Below are 17,097 nucleotides of genomic sequence, written 5' to 3' on the forward strand. Positions count from 1 at the left end.
GATGAATCAATCAATAGTTAAAAGAAAGATACTGTTTCTAAAATATAGATTGAACACAGTACTTTTCTCAATTCAACTATCGAAATATTACGAATATCGTTTAATGCCTTGATAGTTTGAAATCCTTGCTCAATATTATAAGCAGTGTCATTCTTTTAGCCTTTCTAAAATAATAAATGTGCTACAACTAAAGATTCCTGAATGACAACGTTTCATCATAATTCCAGGCGTTGATATTGGCTTGCTGAGAACAACATCGAAGCTAGATTTAATAGCAAGCTGTTTAATTAATAGTTCATCTACAATAGTTCTAGGAAGAAATAGAGGACCACTACTATATTACTAATTTGCCCCCCATAGTAGCTTATCTTTATCAAAGTCTTATTTTTCATTTTATTTCACTTGTGAGTATTTCTACACTCTTTCTCCAAAAGACCATTAGATTTCTCTCATTTGAATCAAAATCAGGTTAACAAACATAACAAATATGTTACCTTTTTCAAGGCTTAATTCAGGAATGAAAAATTTAAAGAAATGTTTAGAGGCAGCTACAAAAAAGTACTTTACGAAGCTGTAATTGGCCTTCTTTATATGCTAAAATAATTTAGATACATTTGGCGATCTCTACTGCTTTATTGCTTACATATACAATGTACCTATATCGAGTGGAAATTTTGATTCTGATTTACAGATAATTTAAAATTTCATAATAAAATATATATACATTTCCAATTAACATAGCTTCTAATTAAGAATGAAAGATAATATTCGCATAACGCTGAGTTAAGGCAGTAAAATAAGTAGAAAGAGATACTTTAAGTGCACAATGAGTGTATCTCAAAATTTTTAATCAACCTGAACAAAGATATTTAGGAACATTCAAAGTCCTTAAAACAAGTATCAAACCATCTTTCATATTTTTAAATTATCTATAGATCCAATCGAGTTTCCAAATGTACTTAAATTTGTACCATTCAATTGTATATCTAAATACTCTACTGCATGATCATAAGGTTTATCCTAAAAACATGTATACGCATAAAATGTAACTTATTATAGCTCAAACCATATATATATATATAAAGCACAAATTATAAGTTCCCTCTCTTTAGAAGGCTTTGCACATCATCCTAAGAGTATATAATCAATGAAATGTGATAGGATCTTATGTAGAATGCTTTTATTGTATAAAAGTAAGAATTCTTTAGTTATCTTTTCTACTTCAGTAGAATGACAAATGGCAAGAGTACTTGAACTGAAAATAGATACATCCCACTTCTGAATAAAAAAAGTACATTGATGATTACTTCATAATATCTTTGAGGGTTGATAAAATGAAATAATATTCTTCTAAATTAAGCTTAGTTTCTGTTGACAAGTATAATCAAATATACTTTGCACCTATACATATTTAAATTAGACAGATGATTTATAATAAAAAAGTGTTATATTATATAACTTTTCCCTAAAGACTGATCAGCTTTAAACATACCTTATATTGCTTTTCTAAGCCAAATACTAATACTATTTTCTTAATTATTTTTCTCCAAATAATAGAATCCATTAGTCTATAAATATAAATAATTAAAATAATAATTTGACTTAGAGTACAGATTTGCTTTTATACCTTGTTTCATTTAAGTACAAGTTAGTTGCTTATTCTGTTAAAGTTTTACAAATCATAGGAACAAATATATTAACTAGTTCAACACGAATATTATAGGAGCAAACTTTTGTATTTAGTACAAATTATTGTTTATCGTTTTTAATTATTAACAATGCATCATTGAATACAAGGAAAAAAAAAAAAAAAAAAAAAAAAAAAAAAAAAAAAAAAAGTGGTACAGTAACATTTTTTTTTTGCGTCTTTTTTTTTTTTCTTCCTACAATTATACAATGTATACAACTACTAAACGATTTCCTACTTCATGTCGATTCTTTAGTCAGGGAAACTGTAGATCAGGGCAAGAGTGCCAGTTTGCACATATTCTGCCTTTTAATAATACCTCATCTATACAGATTCAACAGCAACAAGATCTAAATACTATTCAAAAAACAATTCGTAACTTGGAATTAGATCAATTAGAAAAAAAATACTCTGTCTTTTATCAGAATACAATGTAGATATAGTAATCTATTAGACATGTACACTTTATTAATCCTGTATCTATAGACAAAGAGATTTAAACACTCTAATAGATTTGATGATACCGTTAGAAAATAAAGAAAAAGAACTAAAAATACATATGATTATTCCTCATAACTATCCAGATGTTCCATGTACGTTACAAATTCAGAATGAAGACATGACTTCACAAATTAAAAGGTATTATTACATTCTTATTTAACAAGCTTAATAATATTAATATTATATATACAGTGATGTTAAAGCAGCATTTGAGGATTGTGAATGGCATCAAATGAAACATAAGACATTAATACAACAAATAGATTGGCTTGTTGCTCATTTTAATACACTTTAATATTACATTCCATTATACAATATCTATTTTCTTCAATATATACATATACATATATACATATATGTATATTCATATATATATCCTTTTTATTGTCGAGATATACAATAAATATGTCCTTTTTGATCTTTTTTTTTCCTAAGAAGTTACAATTTCGCAGCAGTTGATTCTATAGCTTTTTTGCTCAACTTATTTGCCATTGCATTCACACCAAACAAAGTTGAGGCAATCCAAACTTTTATTGTAATACTACCATTCTTATTTGAAAATGTATGGCGTCCAACATCTACTAATGACTTGTGGCTAGTAAATTGAAATGTGCCTAATGACTTACGCAACACCTGTGATCTTGAGGCACCCTTTTTACGACCAAGACGACCTGATACTTGATATTTAATACCTTGAATAGCAGATGTAAGTTGTCCATTAGAAACTTGAGGTAACAAACTATTCCATTGTACCGCAAATGGCATATTATGTGGTAAAGGGGGCTTTACTAATGGTACAGATTTCATAAATCGACGGGTCAATTGTGACCAACCCATGCGTTCTGAATTAATTGTTAAATATTGAGCTAAAATTTCTGCATTCATGTAAGGATAGTGGACACGAATCAATCTTAGATCAACAAATTTGCCAGGATAGAAGGAGCTTATGAGTTTTTCAAGTGGTTCAAGTTTAAAATCTGCTAGATTACTAAATGCAGTATCAGCATAATAATACAATTGGATCGTTACTCGAGAAGGTGAATGACTAAAGGCAGGGGTTGATGTTAATTGGTTTTGAAAAAAATGCTTGAGGGCTTGTTTTGTAGCTCCATCTTTTTCCCATATCATATTGTTACGTACATTGCGCGAGAAACTATAAATAGATGTATTCCAATCTTGTTTGCCCTTTAAACTGAGTGCTTTAATACTTTTGGACATAATAAAATAAAGATATATGTTAATAATTATTTTCCCCTCATTTGCTGCAAATAAAATAAAATAAAAAATGATGCCAGGGATTATTATAGAGAAGTCACAAGCAGAAGATGTTCCTATAATAAAGGAGATTAACTATAGCATATAAATGATTTGTATTTAAAAAATATATACATTTATATATATAATATATATTTGTATGCATATTATATCATTTGTTTAATTAGGAATTCCTTAGTTATATTTTATATATTACATACAACAAATAGTAGATTAGTTCTAATATACAAATAATTGAAAAGGGGTAAAATTATACTATTAAAGAGCAGGAGCTACAGTGAACAAATTTATGTACCATGCATTTATATTTTATAATTAACTACAGAAAAAAACAACAGCTTTATTTGAAAACGAAAGTTTAATAATGAAGTTAAGTAATGTTTACTTTATGTAGCCTAGAATCGATTCTAAAGCTTTCTCCTCTTTTTCAGCTTAATATAATATCTTTCTACCCATTTAATCTCCTATTTTCTTATTCAAATTTCTATTCTTTCAGCTTTTGGATTTTAGTATAAATACATGAAGAAATTGTCGACAAAATCAATTTTTTTTTCATTATTCAATACATCGTATTAAAACAAATATAAATAATAAAAATGGCTCGCTCAATCATCTTTGTCTCTGCTCTTCTCGCTATGGTTGCCTATGTTGCTGCTGCTCCTCACGGTAGTAGCTCTGAAGAAAATAACGTTCAAATCAAGAAGAATGGTGCCCACGTTATAGATATTCCTGATCTCGAAATTGTAGATGTTATCAACAACATTCCTATCATTGCTGAAGCTAATGATAAGCATGTATAGAGCTTGGCTTTTATAAATATATCATTTGTCTTAAAAAAAAATGATATTGTTATAGTACAAAAAAAAAACCCCTTTTCCTTATAAAACTCCTTCATTTTATTCATTGTAATATTTTTTACCATACTTTGGTATAGAAATAAATAATTTGTCATCATCATTCTCTTACATGTATATAATGTTTAATCTTTTTTTAATGTATCTTGTGTTTATGTAACAGAAAATTACTAATGCTTTGCATATTCTGCATAAAAGACAATCATCAATTATGTAATATCACACGACAAATTAGGAATATGAAGATAAAGTTAGAGTGGTATCTAGTACTTTTTATTTTAATAGCTTTTTCATGTGTAAGGTCTCAATTAAAATAAAATCTATTACTTAAGATTTTATATTAAATAATTAAGGAGTCTGTATCATTAATAATGCAATTAATTCCTAATCTCTTCCTTATCAATAACGCAAAAATATTTAAACTCTAGCATAAACACTCCAATTAAATATAATATTCTTTTTTTTTCTTTTTTCTTTTTTCTTTTTTCTTTTTTTTTTTTTACTATAAATTCCCTTATGTCCCTTTTTTGTATTCCTTAGGAGAGAAATGCTATTATGATTAATTTATATCCTTTGATATGCTTCTTTTAACTAAAACTTTTGTGTCATTTAAACATTATAACTTGATTAGTTAACATATTTTATTTATTAATCAATGACTATATTATGAAAGATACCATTATCCATATTCTAGTATGTTTGCACTAAACTATTTCAATTGCAAAAAAGATCAGCATCTGATATTACACTTATTCAATATACTTCAAATAAATAAAGATGTAACTTTTATTACTTTTGTTAATTTTTCTAAAACGTATCGGTTCGATTTATGTATGTTTATATCTTGGTTTCGCTTCTGGCAACTGTCTATCACGCCTGCTTGTTACAATGTTTGGTATAAGGCATTACATAACAGGCTTTCCACACCTTCCTTATTACTTTTATTGATTCCTTCCTTTTTTTTTTTTTTGTCATCCTCCTCTTGCCAGCAATGTTCCATATTCAAATATTAATTTGTTACATTTTCTATTTCTATGCTTCAGTAAACTTCGTATTTAACTTCAGATTTAGAATTTATATTTTTGTTCCTTTTAAGTTTATCACAAACATTCTCCAATGGTAAATTTTATTCCTCGACCTCTTTTTATTTTTTGACATATTCTTCTGCGGCCATTATCAGACTCACTTTATTGGCTGTCTAGCGAACATTGGGTCGTTAATTTTAAATACGTTCCTCCTTTCACTAAGAACTCTATTATAAGTCAAACACTTCAACTCATCGACACATCTATTGCTGAATATATATTAGAGAATAGTCTTTCCTCAATTCCTCTTCCCTACTTTTCTCATTAATCGCTTTCATTCATTTCCTTCTTTTAACTATATACCTTTTTAAACAAAAAATACAAAACTTAATTCATAAATCCCAAAAACAATGATATGACAACTGAGCTTTTTCGTCCCTTCAATAATCAGTATAAACAACAACATCTCTATATAACAGAAAATAGTGTGTTGATTCTAATATTATGCTGCTGCAACAAAGTGTCCTAATTTTTTTTTTTAAAGAAAAGAATTGTAGTGCGATATTCGCTTAAACAGATTTAACACAATGAAAAATAAAAAATTCCCTGACGGGGAATCGAACCCCGGCCGCGTCGGTGAGAGCGACGAATCCTAGCCACTAGACCATCAAGGACGATTGGTTCTGTTACGTGCTGTGATAGATTTAGTTATAATCTCAAAATTTCAGCCACACTGCAAATAAAGTCTACTTTTACAATTGTAAAAGTTTGTAAAAGGTGACCCAGTCACAATTGTAAAAGGTGACCTTTTACAATCGAAAATTGAAAATTGGAAGTTTTAAAAAATTTTTATACCAAATGAAAGAGAAAAATTTGCTCATTTCGAATATGTTAAAATTTTTTTATTTGGTTAAGAATTGATAGAGATATTAGCATTTAAAGATTTGTTTAATGGTTAAAAAATATAACAATTTTTTGGGTATAGTCTTTTTTACTAGAAAATAAATTTAGAATCCCGATTTTTTTTTACTTCAAATTTTATTGGACAAAAATTTTATATTCTGAATTCAAAAGAAGTTGAAAAAATAATAATAATAGCAATAATTCATTCAAGATGAATGTTTAAAATGTAAAGTTGTAATAAGTCTTTTTTTAAGAAAAGGTCAAATTATTTAACTTTTTCAAAAAAAATTTATTAAAAAAATAATAAAAATTCAAGTCAACATGTACAGTAATGAGTTATGTATAATGTCAATTGTTAAAATCAAACTTATATTATTACTTTACAATAAGTTATTTTATCTAGTAAGATTAATTTGTCGTACTTAATATTTTTTTTTTTTTTTTTTTGTTGAACATAATGTCAAAATGTCTAATTGCCATTCCAAAATCAACTTGAATGTAGATGGAAAAATTAAAATATACCCCTGCTAAAGTATTTAAAAATAATAAAACTATTTATTATTTTTCAAATGAAAGATGCATCATCCGATTGTTAGTAATTTATTTATTTATTTTTCGTAAAGATAAGTAAAATGAAAGGGAATTTTTTACTGCATATATAAGTTTTAACTACAGCAATAAATTTAGTTATCTGTAAAAAAAATATTTTCTCCTTTTTTTATTATCTTATACTGATTATTAACATCTCAACTTATAAATTTATAAATTCATTGCAACATGTCTGTTTAATTAAACAAAGATCAATGTGAATGGAAATGATTAACTTGTTCTCAAAGTAGACTTAGATATAAGGTTGTTTACAGACATACTATCTTTATCTATATTCATATATTCATTAAAAATTGATAAGAGTCTTGAAGATGCAATTACCAATGAACATAGTAAACAACAATAATAAGTATTCATTGCAGATGTTACAATTAATAAATGTAATCACGCTAGCTTTTTTTTTTTATTTTGAATTATAAAAATAACCACTGCTGTTCGTTTTTTTTTTCTTTTTTTTTGTCATCGCACTAAAGATGTCTATAATGCAAATGAAGAGTCGATTGCTGACAATGGTAATGACATTAATTTTATTGGATTAGAATATTTAGAAGATAAATATATGGTTGAAAGTATGTATTAGTTATTAAAAGAAATAGTATTGTTATAATAACTTCTGTGTAAGCTATTTATGCTAACTTTTTTTTATATAGTATGCTTTGTATATGACTTTGGAAATTGTTATATAATTACTTCGGCGATAGAATACATAAATGAAAGACTTCTTTGTCAGCTTATACAAATGCTTTAATAAGACTTTTTGTTTCTAAAAAATTTTTTACTTTATTTCTTTTTACTTGTTTCTTTTTTTTCCTTCTTGTTTTCCTTTTTTTCTTTTTTCTTTTTTTTTGAATTAGTACTTAGGATAAATGACTTGAGATGATATACAATCCAATTGGTAAGTAACTTAGCACGGTTTGATTATCCCCGGCGAACATGTAATGAACATGGTTAGCTCTTTATATTTAAAGAAAAAAAAAAACTATATTCTAATCAATATCTTTTTTTTTTTCAAATAGTTTTACTGTATACTTTGAATCTTTGGCGTTTTGCCTTTTATAATGACTAATAGCGAATTATATAAAATACGTAAATAATAAAGATAAGGTAAACATAACATAAATATATCTTTATATCTTACTAAAGTTGTTTTAATGATAACATCAACTAAACTTTTTTTTTTGTTTAGGCGTTAAAGGTCTATCTTTATAGCCTTTTCTCTTGTGGTGACCGATTACAAATAAAAGGTAAATAATATAATAAGCATACTAATTATTATTTTAAACGCGTAAAATATTTATTAATCTTTCTTATCTTTTATTTAGGTAAGTGAAAAAAAAACTATTCTGCTTTGGTGGCCGTTAACGTGTAAAGAAATGATAACTTCTTTTCTAATGGTAAGAAACTAAAATATAATTTATTTGTTTTTTCATTGACTAAATCGTATTTTATTTTATTATAGGAAGAATTCTATTATGAAAGAAGCTATCTATGGTCCTCTTAATGACTCTATTACGCGTTATCTCGGTCCTTTCCATGGCGTATTTATTCTATTTTTTTGGATACATTTTTATATACATTTTTTTAAATATTTTTTATATATTTTTTATCTATTTTTTTATGTATTTTTTTATGTATTTTTTATATATTTTTTTACGCGTTTTATAGTATATAATAATATAATATTTTATATATCGTAAAAGGAAATAATAAACGAAAATAAATAAAATCGTATTTTGAAAAAGAATATAAGCTCCATTATCTACTGTATTTTAAAGAAGTCTAAAATGTATCATAATATAACGAATAAGCAAACGTTTAATTTGAATGTAAAGGCCAATAAGAGTAAAAAAACGTAAAGGAATGACGAAGATTAAAGAAGCGTAATCCAATAGAAGCTTTGAGCTATGAAGCAAAATTTTGTAAAAGGTGAACTTTCATGATTGTAAAAGGTCTACTTTCAGTATAGTTTCACAATTGTAAAAGGTCTACTTTCAGTCTACTTTCACAATTGTAAAATGTCTACTTTTACAATTGTAAAGTAGACTGACTTGGTCTAATGGCATCATTGTGAAAGGTCACCTTTTACAATTGTGAAAGTATACTGAAACTTTAATGAAAGGTCACCTTTCAGTCTACTTTCACAATTGTAAAAGTAGACTTTTATCTCCAGTGCCAATCAGAATACAGGAATTCTCTTAGATAAGCCAGGTATTACATAATATTTGCTTGGACGGACTTTAAATCTCTATTTATCTTCGTGGGGTTATCCCTGTCTAAAAAAATGAATATAAAATGAAGAATATTTTGATAAAAAAAAAAAAAAACAACCTTTTTGAACAGTAATTAATTTTTGAGAAGAAAAGAACTTTTGGAACAAGGATTTATATTTTAAATAAAAGAAAATAAAAACATAAAAATAAAAATATTTTCTTGCAGACTAACAAAACACTTAAGGATTCGAACCTTCCTTAATTTTCCTTTCACATAAGTATTTACTTATCAGTTCTTGAAAAATAGTGGCATAATTATATACTAAGAAATGTCGGAATTCGAATTAAAAGTATATGATTGGTCCGGAGATGTAAATAGTAATAATATTAAAGGGGAAAGAGAGTGTTATGATTGAAATCGTCTTTACAAATTAGTTACTAGAAATAAACCATCATTTATTACATAATAAAGAGGTTGTTCATTTAAAGCTAGTGTATTGAACTTCACAGCGTAATATTCATTCTACGTTCAGTTTTAATAATAGTCATTGTTAGAGTATTTGAGCATTAAAAATAATTATATATGTTCTGATTAGCAAAAAGATAAAGAAAGAAAAATGAACAAAAGATAAGTCTGTGAAAACTTTGTATAGTTTATTAAAAATAATACAAAAATTGTACAATGGAAAATTATATGGAAAAATCGAGGGCTATTTATATGTTTTTACAAGGTAAGTGTTATTAATGGAAATATGATTCAGATAAAGCAAGTTTTACTATAATAAAGCGTTTTACATAAAACATTGTCTCCGAATAATTCTGCGATCAATAGGATATATCTTTATTTCTTTTTTCTTCCTGAGTTGTCGCTGTTCCTAGAAACACAACGAATTATTATTATTGGACTGCGACACATCAATATTAATTCTCAGTGAATATGTCTAGTTGCGGCAATACCAATTATTTATGAATTACTATCATTATCATTGTATAAGATGTTATTAAATAACAATATTCAATATTATTAATGTATTATATATGATATGTATTATTCATGAAGAATTATGTAATTGAATACACCAGCCATAATCCTGTTTGAATTATGTATATAATTATTATTAGTGCTCGAACATTCTAACAATGACTATTATTAAAACTGAGTGTAGAATGAATATTATGCTGTGAAGTTCAATACACTAGCTTTAAATGAACAACCTCTTTATTATGTAATAAATGATGGTTTATTTCTATTAACTTAGTTATAAAGACGACTACAACCATAACAACTATAAGACATCATATTAGCTCTAAAATCTTTATTTTTATAACCTTGATAAGGGCTTCAGGTCATCTCTGATCTAATATAATATATAAAATATTAGGAACTTAGACTCAGATCATTATATAACTACAGCTCTCAATAGATAATAATCCATATATAAGCGTCTTGAATATCAGCAAAATGTATATACTTGAATATTAATGTTGCTTCATGACTTATGTTCTTTCACAACTATTTTTGTTTCTTTAATTCAATATTCATTCGTATGAATATAAGCAGTTGTATAGACATAGTACAAAAGAATCTTTATCTTTAATTCTTATTCTTTTTACATTAAATAAGTAACAATGTCAAATCATACTTCTCTTTTGTCTTCTTTCTCTTTTTATTTTTTATTTCCTTTGTTTTCATTACATAATGTATACCATCACACGGTGTGTAATAATATTAGATTATACCTTCTTATTTTTGTTATTTGTTGTCCATCAAATAGACTATTAATATCTCGACTCTACCACATTACATGATATAAATAGAAAGGTATATAAAATTTCTAAATTTATATTCTAATTCTTTTTTTATGATAAAGTTGCTTTGATGGCAAAGAGGTAAAGAAAGAAAACATAAAAAACAAAAAACAAGTCCGTATAGTTTATTAAAAACTTAATGATACAAAAACTTTGTGCCAGGAAAAAATAACATAAAAAAAATAAAGAATATCTTTTATATATATTTTGTCAAGGGTACATTACATAAACATTATGCAATATAGTTGAGTAAAAATTGAGTAAAAGTAGTTTACATGTGTATACATCATCTATAAAGTAATATTATACATTTATTGATGTTCATATTAGACTATATAATACATATTATTTTATCTTTGTTAAATATATTATTACAAATGATCTTTATATGTATATGATAATAATATAACAAGAAATAATTAGAAAATGATAATGACGCATATCTAAAAAAAAAATAAAAAAAAAATTATCAAAAGTATATTATTTCTAAGTTATCCAAATGTTAAACAAATAAAACAATTCTCTTCTAAGTTTTAAAGAATATCTAAAGCTTATGTCCAGATCAAATCTAAGTTAGTTAAACATATGTTTTGATAGCTGGGAGTTAATTATGGAATTTAGGCATGCATCAAAATGGACACTATATTATCTTATATATGCCTTCTATAATATATATAAATATTTGTTTGTACTCTTATTCACTTATACACAATGTTTTAGGAATATATATTTATTATATTTTAATTACAATCAATTGGCAAAACATTTTTTTCTTTAGAAACATTGCAAGGACTATATCATTCTTCAAAAGAGTAAATATATTGCCCTATATACTGTTTTTACATTTCAAAGTTTATTACTGTAATAAGTTGTTATAATAATATATATCTTTAAAAAAAAATATTATTGATTTAAAGTATCATTCATGGTTTGTACAAATATATTTTTACTATAAATATTCCATAGTTCTTTGCTTTCTAGAATATCTTCTTGAGTAAGTGCATCGGCAAATTGTATATACGAGTTTATAGAAAGATCAGGGAGACCATAAAGATTATTTGTATCATACTGAATATTGTATTCTAATGGCGGTTTAGATTTTTTATGATCATTTTCGTTATTGTATTCTGAAATATTAGCTACATATTGTGTATACCCTAAAAGTTTACCATAAGCTGTATTTTCTTGTTGGTATTCATAACGATATATTCGAATAGTTGGCATGTAAATAGGAAAAACAGAAGGTGCAACATGTATAACAACAACTGGGTTATTATGATTGAATGGTTCTTGGCTATTATGGAATGGCCTTTGATTAACCAATTGTTCTGTAGTCTGATGAGAAAAATGATTGTTTTCAAAGTGAACAAGGTCATGATACATGTCCTTTAGCCATAGCGCATACTCTTTAGCATCTCGTTGTATAGTTACGGGTTGATTATCCATTGATGAAGATAGTAAATTTCTATTATTTTCTTGACGTTTATCATAAATTAAAAAATGATCCATGTTTAGATGACCATAAAAGTGACTTAATACAATATCAGAATAATCAGAGGTAATGCTTACATAATTGTGCAAGCAACCTTCAAAGAAATCATTTGGTGAAGGAGGAACATGACCGACTACATAGATTTTAACATTATCATGTCGTGCCTTTTCCAGTTGTTGTTTATACCATTTTAAATGCTGATATCCTAAATTCTCTTTTTTCTTCTTTTTTGCTATACAATCTTTCGCCATTGGGTTCTTTTTTAGAAAGAACATAGTATTCATTGATAATACACGAATTCCAGGTACTACATCTACAGCAAAATATCCCCCTTCCAAAAAGCTTTTTCGCTCATCCTTTGGAATCCAGTGCTTCCAAATCTCTCCAAAAAACCGTAAATCATCATCATAGAGTTCGATTAAATTATGTGGTTGAACATCATTATTTCCAATAACAGGAACAACCGGTACTGCTGAAAAAAATACGTCGGTCAACATATCTGCTGCTTTTTTATTTAGTTCATATACTTTTTTCTTTTTACGAGAGTGTTTTTCGTCCCAATTATGTCGAGAATTATCACCAGTCCAGATAACAAAATCCAGCTTATCTAGCCATTCACGACGAATCCAATCAAGAGTATGTTCTATAAGGATACTAGGTGCATCCATACGCTGACCTGGTATGCCCATAGTACCACACAGTTCGTCATCCTGTTTTGAGTACATGTGCTTTTTAGGTAAAGTATGACAACCAGATTTGATGGTGGCACCTTCTCTGTAGTGGTCATCTAACTAATATGAATTTAAATATTATATTTGCAAACGCATTCATACTATTTACGTGAAAATCTGTTATCTGAAGAAAATATCCAAATCTACTTCTATTTGTGTTTAATGCAAAAGTATCTTGATTCTTCTTACAAATAATTGCATAATAATTATTTTGATTTAGATAACGCCGTATTAACACTGAAGTTAGTATTAAAATGGTAAAAAAAGGTAAAATAATAGATTTCATATTTCATAAATATATCTTTTTTCTTCAAAAAAGCTAAAGATATATATCATTTAAAAATACTAATAATAATAATAATAATAACGATAATAAAAAATAAAAGTTAAAAGTATTGATAAGTTTAATTATAAATTCATTTCTTCAAGTTTCTCTATATTGCCTTGTTTTTAAAATGCAGCAAAACCTAAAGTTAAATATACAGAAAAGAAGGAACAAGCAGTCACACAAGCCACTAAATTTTTTTTTCTCTATGAAAAAGTTGAACCAAAATATAGTAGAAAGAGTTCCTTCTCTTCATTTTCATATTCAAAATGGCTCCCGTCAAGGTTTCTAACACTCCTGTCAAGAAGTCCAAGTTCGTTATTGACTGTTCTGGTCCTGCTAACGATAAGATTTTCGATGCTGCTGCATTTGTAAGTTCATCCTAATGTCATTGTTCATGTTTTAGTTTCTAATAATAATAATAATAATAATAATAATAAAATGAATAAATAGGAAAAGTACCTTCACGACCGTATCAAGGTTGATGGTCGTACCAATAACCTTGGTGATGCCATTGCCATCTCTCGTTCTGCCGATAACAAGATCACTGTTGTCGCTAACATCGCCTTCTCCAAGCGTTATCTCAAGTACCTCACCAAGAAGTTCTTGAAGAAGAACCAAATCCGTGACTGGCTTCGTGTCATTGCCTCTGACAAGCAAACTTTCGAACTTCGTTACTTCAACATTTCTAACGATGAGGAAGCCGAAGATGATGAATAAATATTTCGTCTAACATTATAATAAAATAATCTATATTTTGTTATATATTTCACGCCTTCATATTTATTTTTATGTCTGGAAATATATAAAAGGGTAAAAATAGTGTTTGAGGATAATATTGTGTCTATCATAACCAAAAAATCATAAATAGACAGTTCCATTTCATAAAAAAAAGAGTTTGTAAGGAGTAGTACGAAGATTAAGTTCCAAATGTTTATATTTATAAAGCTTTTTGCTACTAAAAAAAAAAAAAAAAAAAAAAAAAAAAAAAAAAAAAAAAAAAAAAAAAAAAAAAAAAAGATTATACATTTTGTTTAATCCACTGTATTTTTCAAATAATTTGAAAAAAAAAGTAAAATGAAAAGGTTAGCGAAAGTGATAGATAATAATATAATGTATACAACGTACCTGTTAAGTAAAGGATACGAAACCGTTATAGAAATTGCATACATTTAAGAAGATCTTTGAAATTCAGGAGGTCTTTTATTTTTATATGTAAAAATGTAGTTTATGTTTTTAATAGTCATTACATCACGATTCCATACCATACTGCAAGAGTTACACTTGAGTACAACATGAAGTTTACTCTTCGATTTGGATGTAGTAATATTAGTTAAGTCTCGTTTTTTTTTTACAATGGTTACATGTTTGACTAGTCAAATATTCATCAATATAGATAAAAGTATTTCCTTTCAATTCTTTAGACATTTTCTTAATTGCATCCGTTATCCGTCTAGTAGGAGCAGGAAATTTTCCTTTCACAGAGCTACCAAATTTAGCATTACCAAAGGCAATAATTCTTTTCTTAGATAAGTCGGTGATCTGGTTATCTTTGGGAGCAATAGGGATCCTTTTCTTCTTGTCAGAAGTACTAGAGTCAACAGCAGTGAAAATATCAGTTTGTCGAGGATTTATAGCCCAAATAAGTGCATTGTTGTTTTTGACATCTACAGCAAAATCCATAGGAGTCAATTCATCAGTAGTAGTATTCTTCCCTGATTTTTTGGATTTCTTTTTAAAGTGAAATTCAACAGAATAACCATTTGTTTGAATTAAATTCCTATGTTGATATACGTTTTAGTAGTTAGAAGTTGTAGTAAGAAAAAAAGACTTACCAAAATAATCTGTTATCATTATCAGTGTTATTGTTTCGTTTAGTACCTATTTTAGAAAAATTAAAAAGAATTGAGTACCATTTTTTAAAATTTGTTTCGTTAGGATTTTCTGGAATACTCTCCTTATATTCTTCTTTGTCATCATTTACTACTTTTCTTGCAAGTTTCCAAAATGTTTGTTGATCTATTTGAACAGACTTGGCTTTGCAATCATACAGTAAGAGTAGACATTACCTTTTTTTTTCTTTGGTAGTAGGAGCTGTATCAACTGCTTTTCCTTTACCTTTGTCTTTTTTTAACAGGAGTAGTTTTCACTGATAAAACTGAGAGTGATGTTGTCAATATATATATATATATAAATGATTACCTTGTTCAGTGGATTGCTTTTCTTGGACAGTGATACGCTCTGTTTCTTCATATTCTTTATACTTTCTTGAATAATAAGTTTTCTTGACCTTAATTTACATATGTCAGTTTTTACTTTATTAGTTCAATATAATGGAGCTTACTTGTTCTCTTGCAAAGTTTTATTTGTGGTTGAAAATCATCGTCAGAGTCTTCTAGGAGTTCATCATAGTTGGTAGTAGTAGTAGTAGCAGGTTTGGGAAGAGTTTTATTCGCTATTTCAAAGAAACCATGAGTGTGCATACTATTAAGTAATGCTTTCCTTATTCTGTTACATACCTCTTTTTTTTTTAAGAGTGACTCCCTCTTCCTTAGGGTCAGGGGGAAATTTCCTTTTACGTCTCATACTATAATAGCAATAACAAGTAGAGAAAAAGAAAGAAAAGATAATAAGAATAAAAATTTTGCGGTTTTTATCAGCAGGCTTTGATATATTAAATGTTGTCTGTTGTAATTATTTTAAAATATAAGACCCTTTTGATACTGAATAATTACATACGAAACGCATAAAACAGTTTCAACTGTATTATTAGGTAGTCGGTTTTATTCTTTGAGTGAAGAAAGTATGTAGTTATAGTATCTTTAGAAAGCAAACGAATATCTAGTTGTTTAACTTGACTTTATTTTACTTTTTTTCAATTAATTACGTTTATCTTTGCAAATAAATGGGATTTCTATTTCAAATAATTTGGATAACACAGTAATAATAGTAATGCCAAATAAACAAAAACGCATGCCACCAATCTCATCAGCTTTCAACTCATCTGTCTTTCCCGCCTGGACGATTCGTTGGCCTGCTATATGCCTTATACTTTTTGAACTTGACTATCTTCATCATGGCAAACTTCCTCCAGAAGCTGCCCCCCCCTTGGTACAAAACTTGTAAACTGGTTACGTAACTCTGAATCTAGTATTTATTGATACATCTTGCTTTTCCTCTTCCCTTCTCTTTCTTTTTTACCCTTTTGCCTATCAAAAGGTTTTTTAGTACGCTTTTATCCTCTCGAACTGACCCGGGCAATCCAATTACCAGTATTATGTGCTCACATGGGTTTTTTAAATTTTTGTTATAAATAAAATAATTCTTTAATCGTAATAATAGTAAACTCACATTTAGTTTTTATCATTATTGTGGCCCCCTTATGTATATTCTTGTATTGCCCTTAGCAAAAAAAAAAAAAAAAAAATATTATGCTTTCAATTAACTTTCCAACTCTGACTTGTAAGCAATTCTTTGTAATAGTAATATAATCTTCCGTAATTTAGAACAAGAAAGCGGAAAACACGAAGCTATATCGTTATGTTTTTATTTTATTTTTTTTACAAAATACAAGACTAAAATGAAAGACAATTTTATTTTATCAAAGGTAATTTCCGAGAAAGTAATGATTTGAACTACTGAACAAATTTCTTATGCTTCATTTGATGGAAGCGAT

General features: G+C 27.2%; 6 protein-coding genes and 1 non-coding gene across 7 annotated transcripts; 3 read left to right on the forward strand and 4 right to left on the reverse strand.

Annotated features, from left to right (window-relative positions):
• The first annotated feature begins 1,867 nt into the window (after positions 1-1,867).
• Positions 1,868-2,616, forward strand: BX663DRAFT_499359 (uncharacterized protein). Its single transcript, XM_051526167.1, has 3 exons — positions 1,868-2,120; positions 2,174-2,326; positions 2,381-2,616. Exons 1-3 carry the CDS (start codon positions 1,897-1,899, stop codon positions 2,481-2,483), a joined length of 480 nt encoding a protein of 159 aa, XP_051386226.1. The 5' UTR covers positions 1,868-1,896; the 3' UTR covers positions 2,484-2,616.
• Positions 2,467-3,499, reverse strand: BX663DRAFT_499361 (uncharacterized protein). The gene has a single exon (XM_051526168.1). The coding sequence runs from the start codon at positions 3,404-3,406 to the stop codon at positions 2,627-2,629; it is 780 nt and encodes a 259-aa protein (XP_051386227.1). The 5' UTR covers positions 3,407-3,499; the 3' UTR covers positions 2,467-2,626.
• A 560-nt stretch (positions 3,500-4,059) lies between these two features.
• BX663DRAFT_558776 (uncharacterized protein) lies at positions 4,060-6,394 on the forward strand (the record flags this gene model as incomplete). Its single annotated transcript, XM_051531824.1, has 2 exons — positions 4,060-4,257; positions 6,110-6,394. 2 exons carry the CDS (start codon positions 4,060-4,062, stop codon positions 6,182-6,184), a joined length of 273 nt encoding a protein of 90 aa, XP_051386228.1. The 3' UTR covers positions 6,185-6,394.
• Positions 5,945-6,016, reverse strand: BX663DRAFT_t34. Its single transcript has one exon. It is a non-coding gene; the product is annotated as a tRNA-Glu (tRNA).
• Positions 6,395-11,658: 5,264 nt separating the features above from the next.
• Positions 11,659-13,477, reverse strand: BX663DRAFT_499365 (Metallo-dependent phosphatase-like protein). The gene is made up of 2 exons (XM_051526169.1): positions 13,206-13,477; positions 11,659-13,156 (listed from the first exon to the last, which is right to left on the reverse strand). Exons 1-2 carry the CDS (start codon positions 13,380-13,382, stop codon positions 11,777-11,779), a joined length of 1,557 nt encoding a protein of 518 aa, XP_051386229.1. The 5' UTR covers positions 13,383-13,477; the 3' UTR covers positions 11,659-11,776.
• On the forward strand, positions 13,464-14,208 carry BX663DRAFT_467768 (ribosomal protein L22e). Its single transcript, XM_051524078.1, has 2 exons — positions 13,464-13,792; positions 13,875-14,208. The coding sequence occupies exons 1-2, from the start codon at positions 13,691-13,693 to the stop codon at positions 14,139-14,141; spliced, it is 369 nt and encodes a 122-aa protein (XP_051386230.1). The 5' UTR covers positions 13,464-13,690; the 3' UTR covers positions 14,142-14,208.
• A 153-nt stretch (positions 14,209-14,361) lies between these two features.
• Positions 14,362-15,515, reverse strand: BX663DRAFT_499367 (uncharacterized protein; the record flags this gene model as incomplete). The annotated part of the gene is made up of 4 exons (XM_051526170.1): positions 15,496-15,515; positions 14,786-15,211; positions 14,687-14,760; positions 14,362-14,376 (listed from the first exon to the last, which is right to left on the reverse strand). Exons 2-4 carry the CDS (start codon positions 15,102-15,104, stop codon positions 14,362-14,364), a joined length of 408 nt encoding a protein of 135 aa, XP_051386231.1. The 5' UTR covers positions 15,105-15,211; positions 15,496-15,515.
• Between the last annotated feature and the right edge of the window lie 1,582 nt (positions 15,516-17,097).

Source organism: Cokeromyces recurvatus (genome assembly GCF_025118155.1).
Source record: "Cokeromyces recurvatus strain NRRL 2243 chromosome Unknown BX663scaffold_4, whole genome shotgun sequence".
NCBI classification, from domain to species: Eukaryota; Fungi; Mucoromycota; class Mucoromycetes; order Mucorales; family Mucoraceae; genus Cokeromyces; species Cokeromyces recurvatus.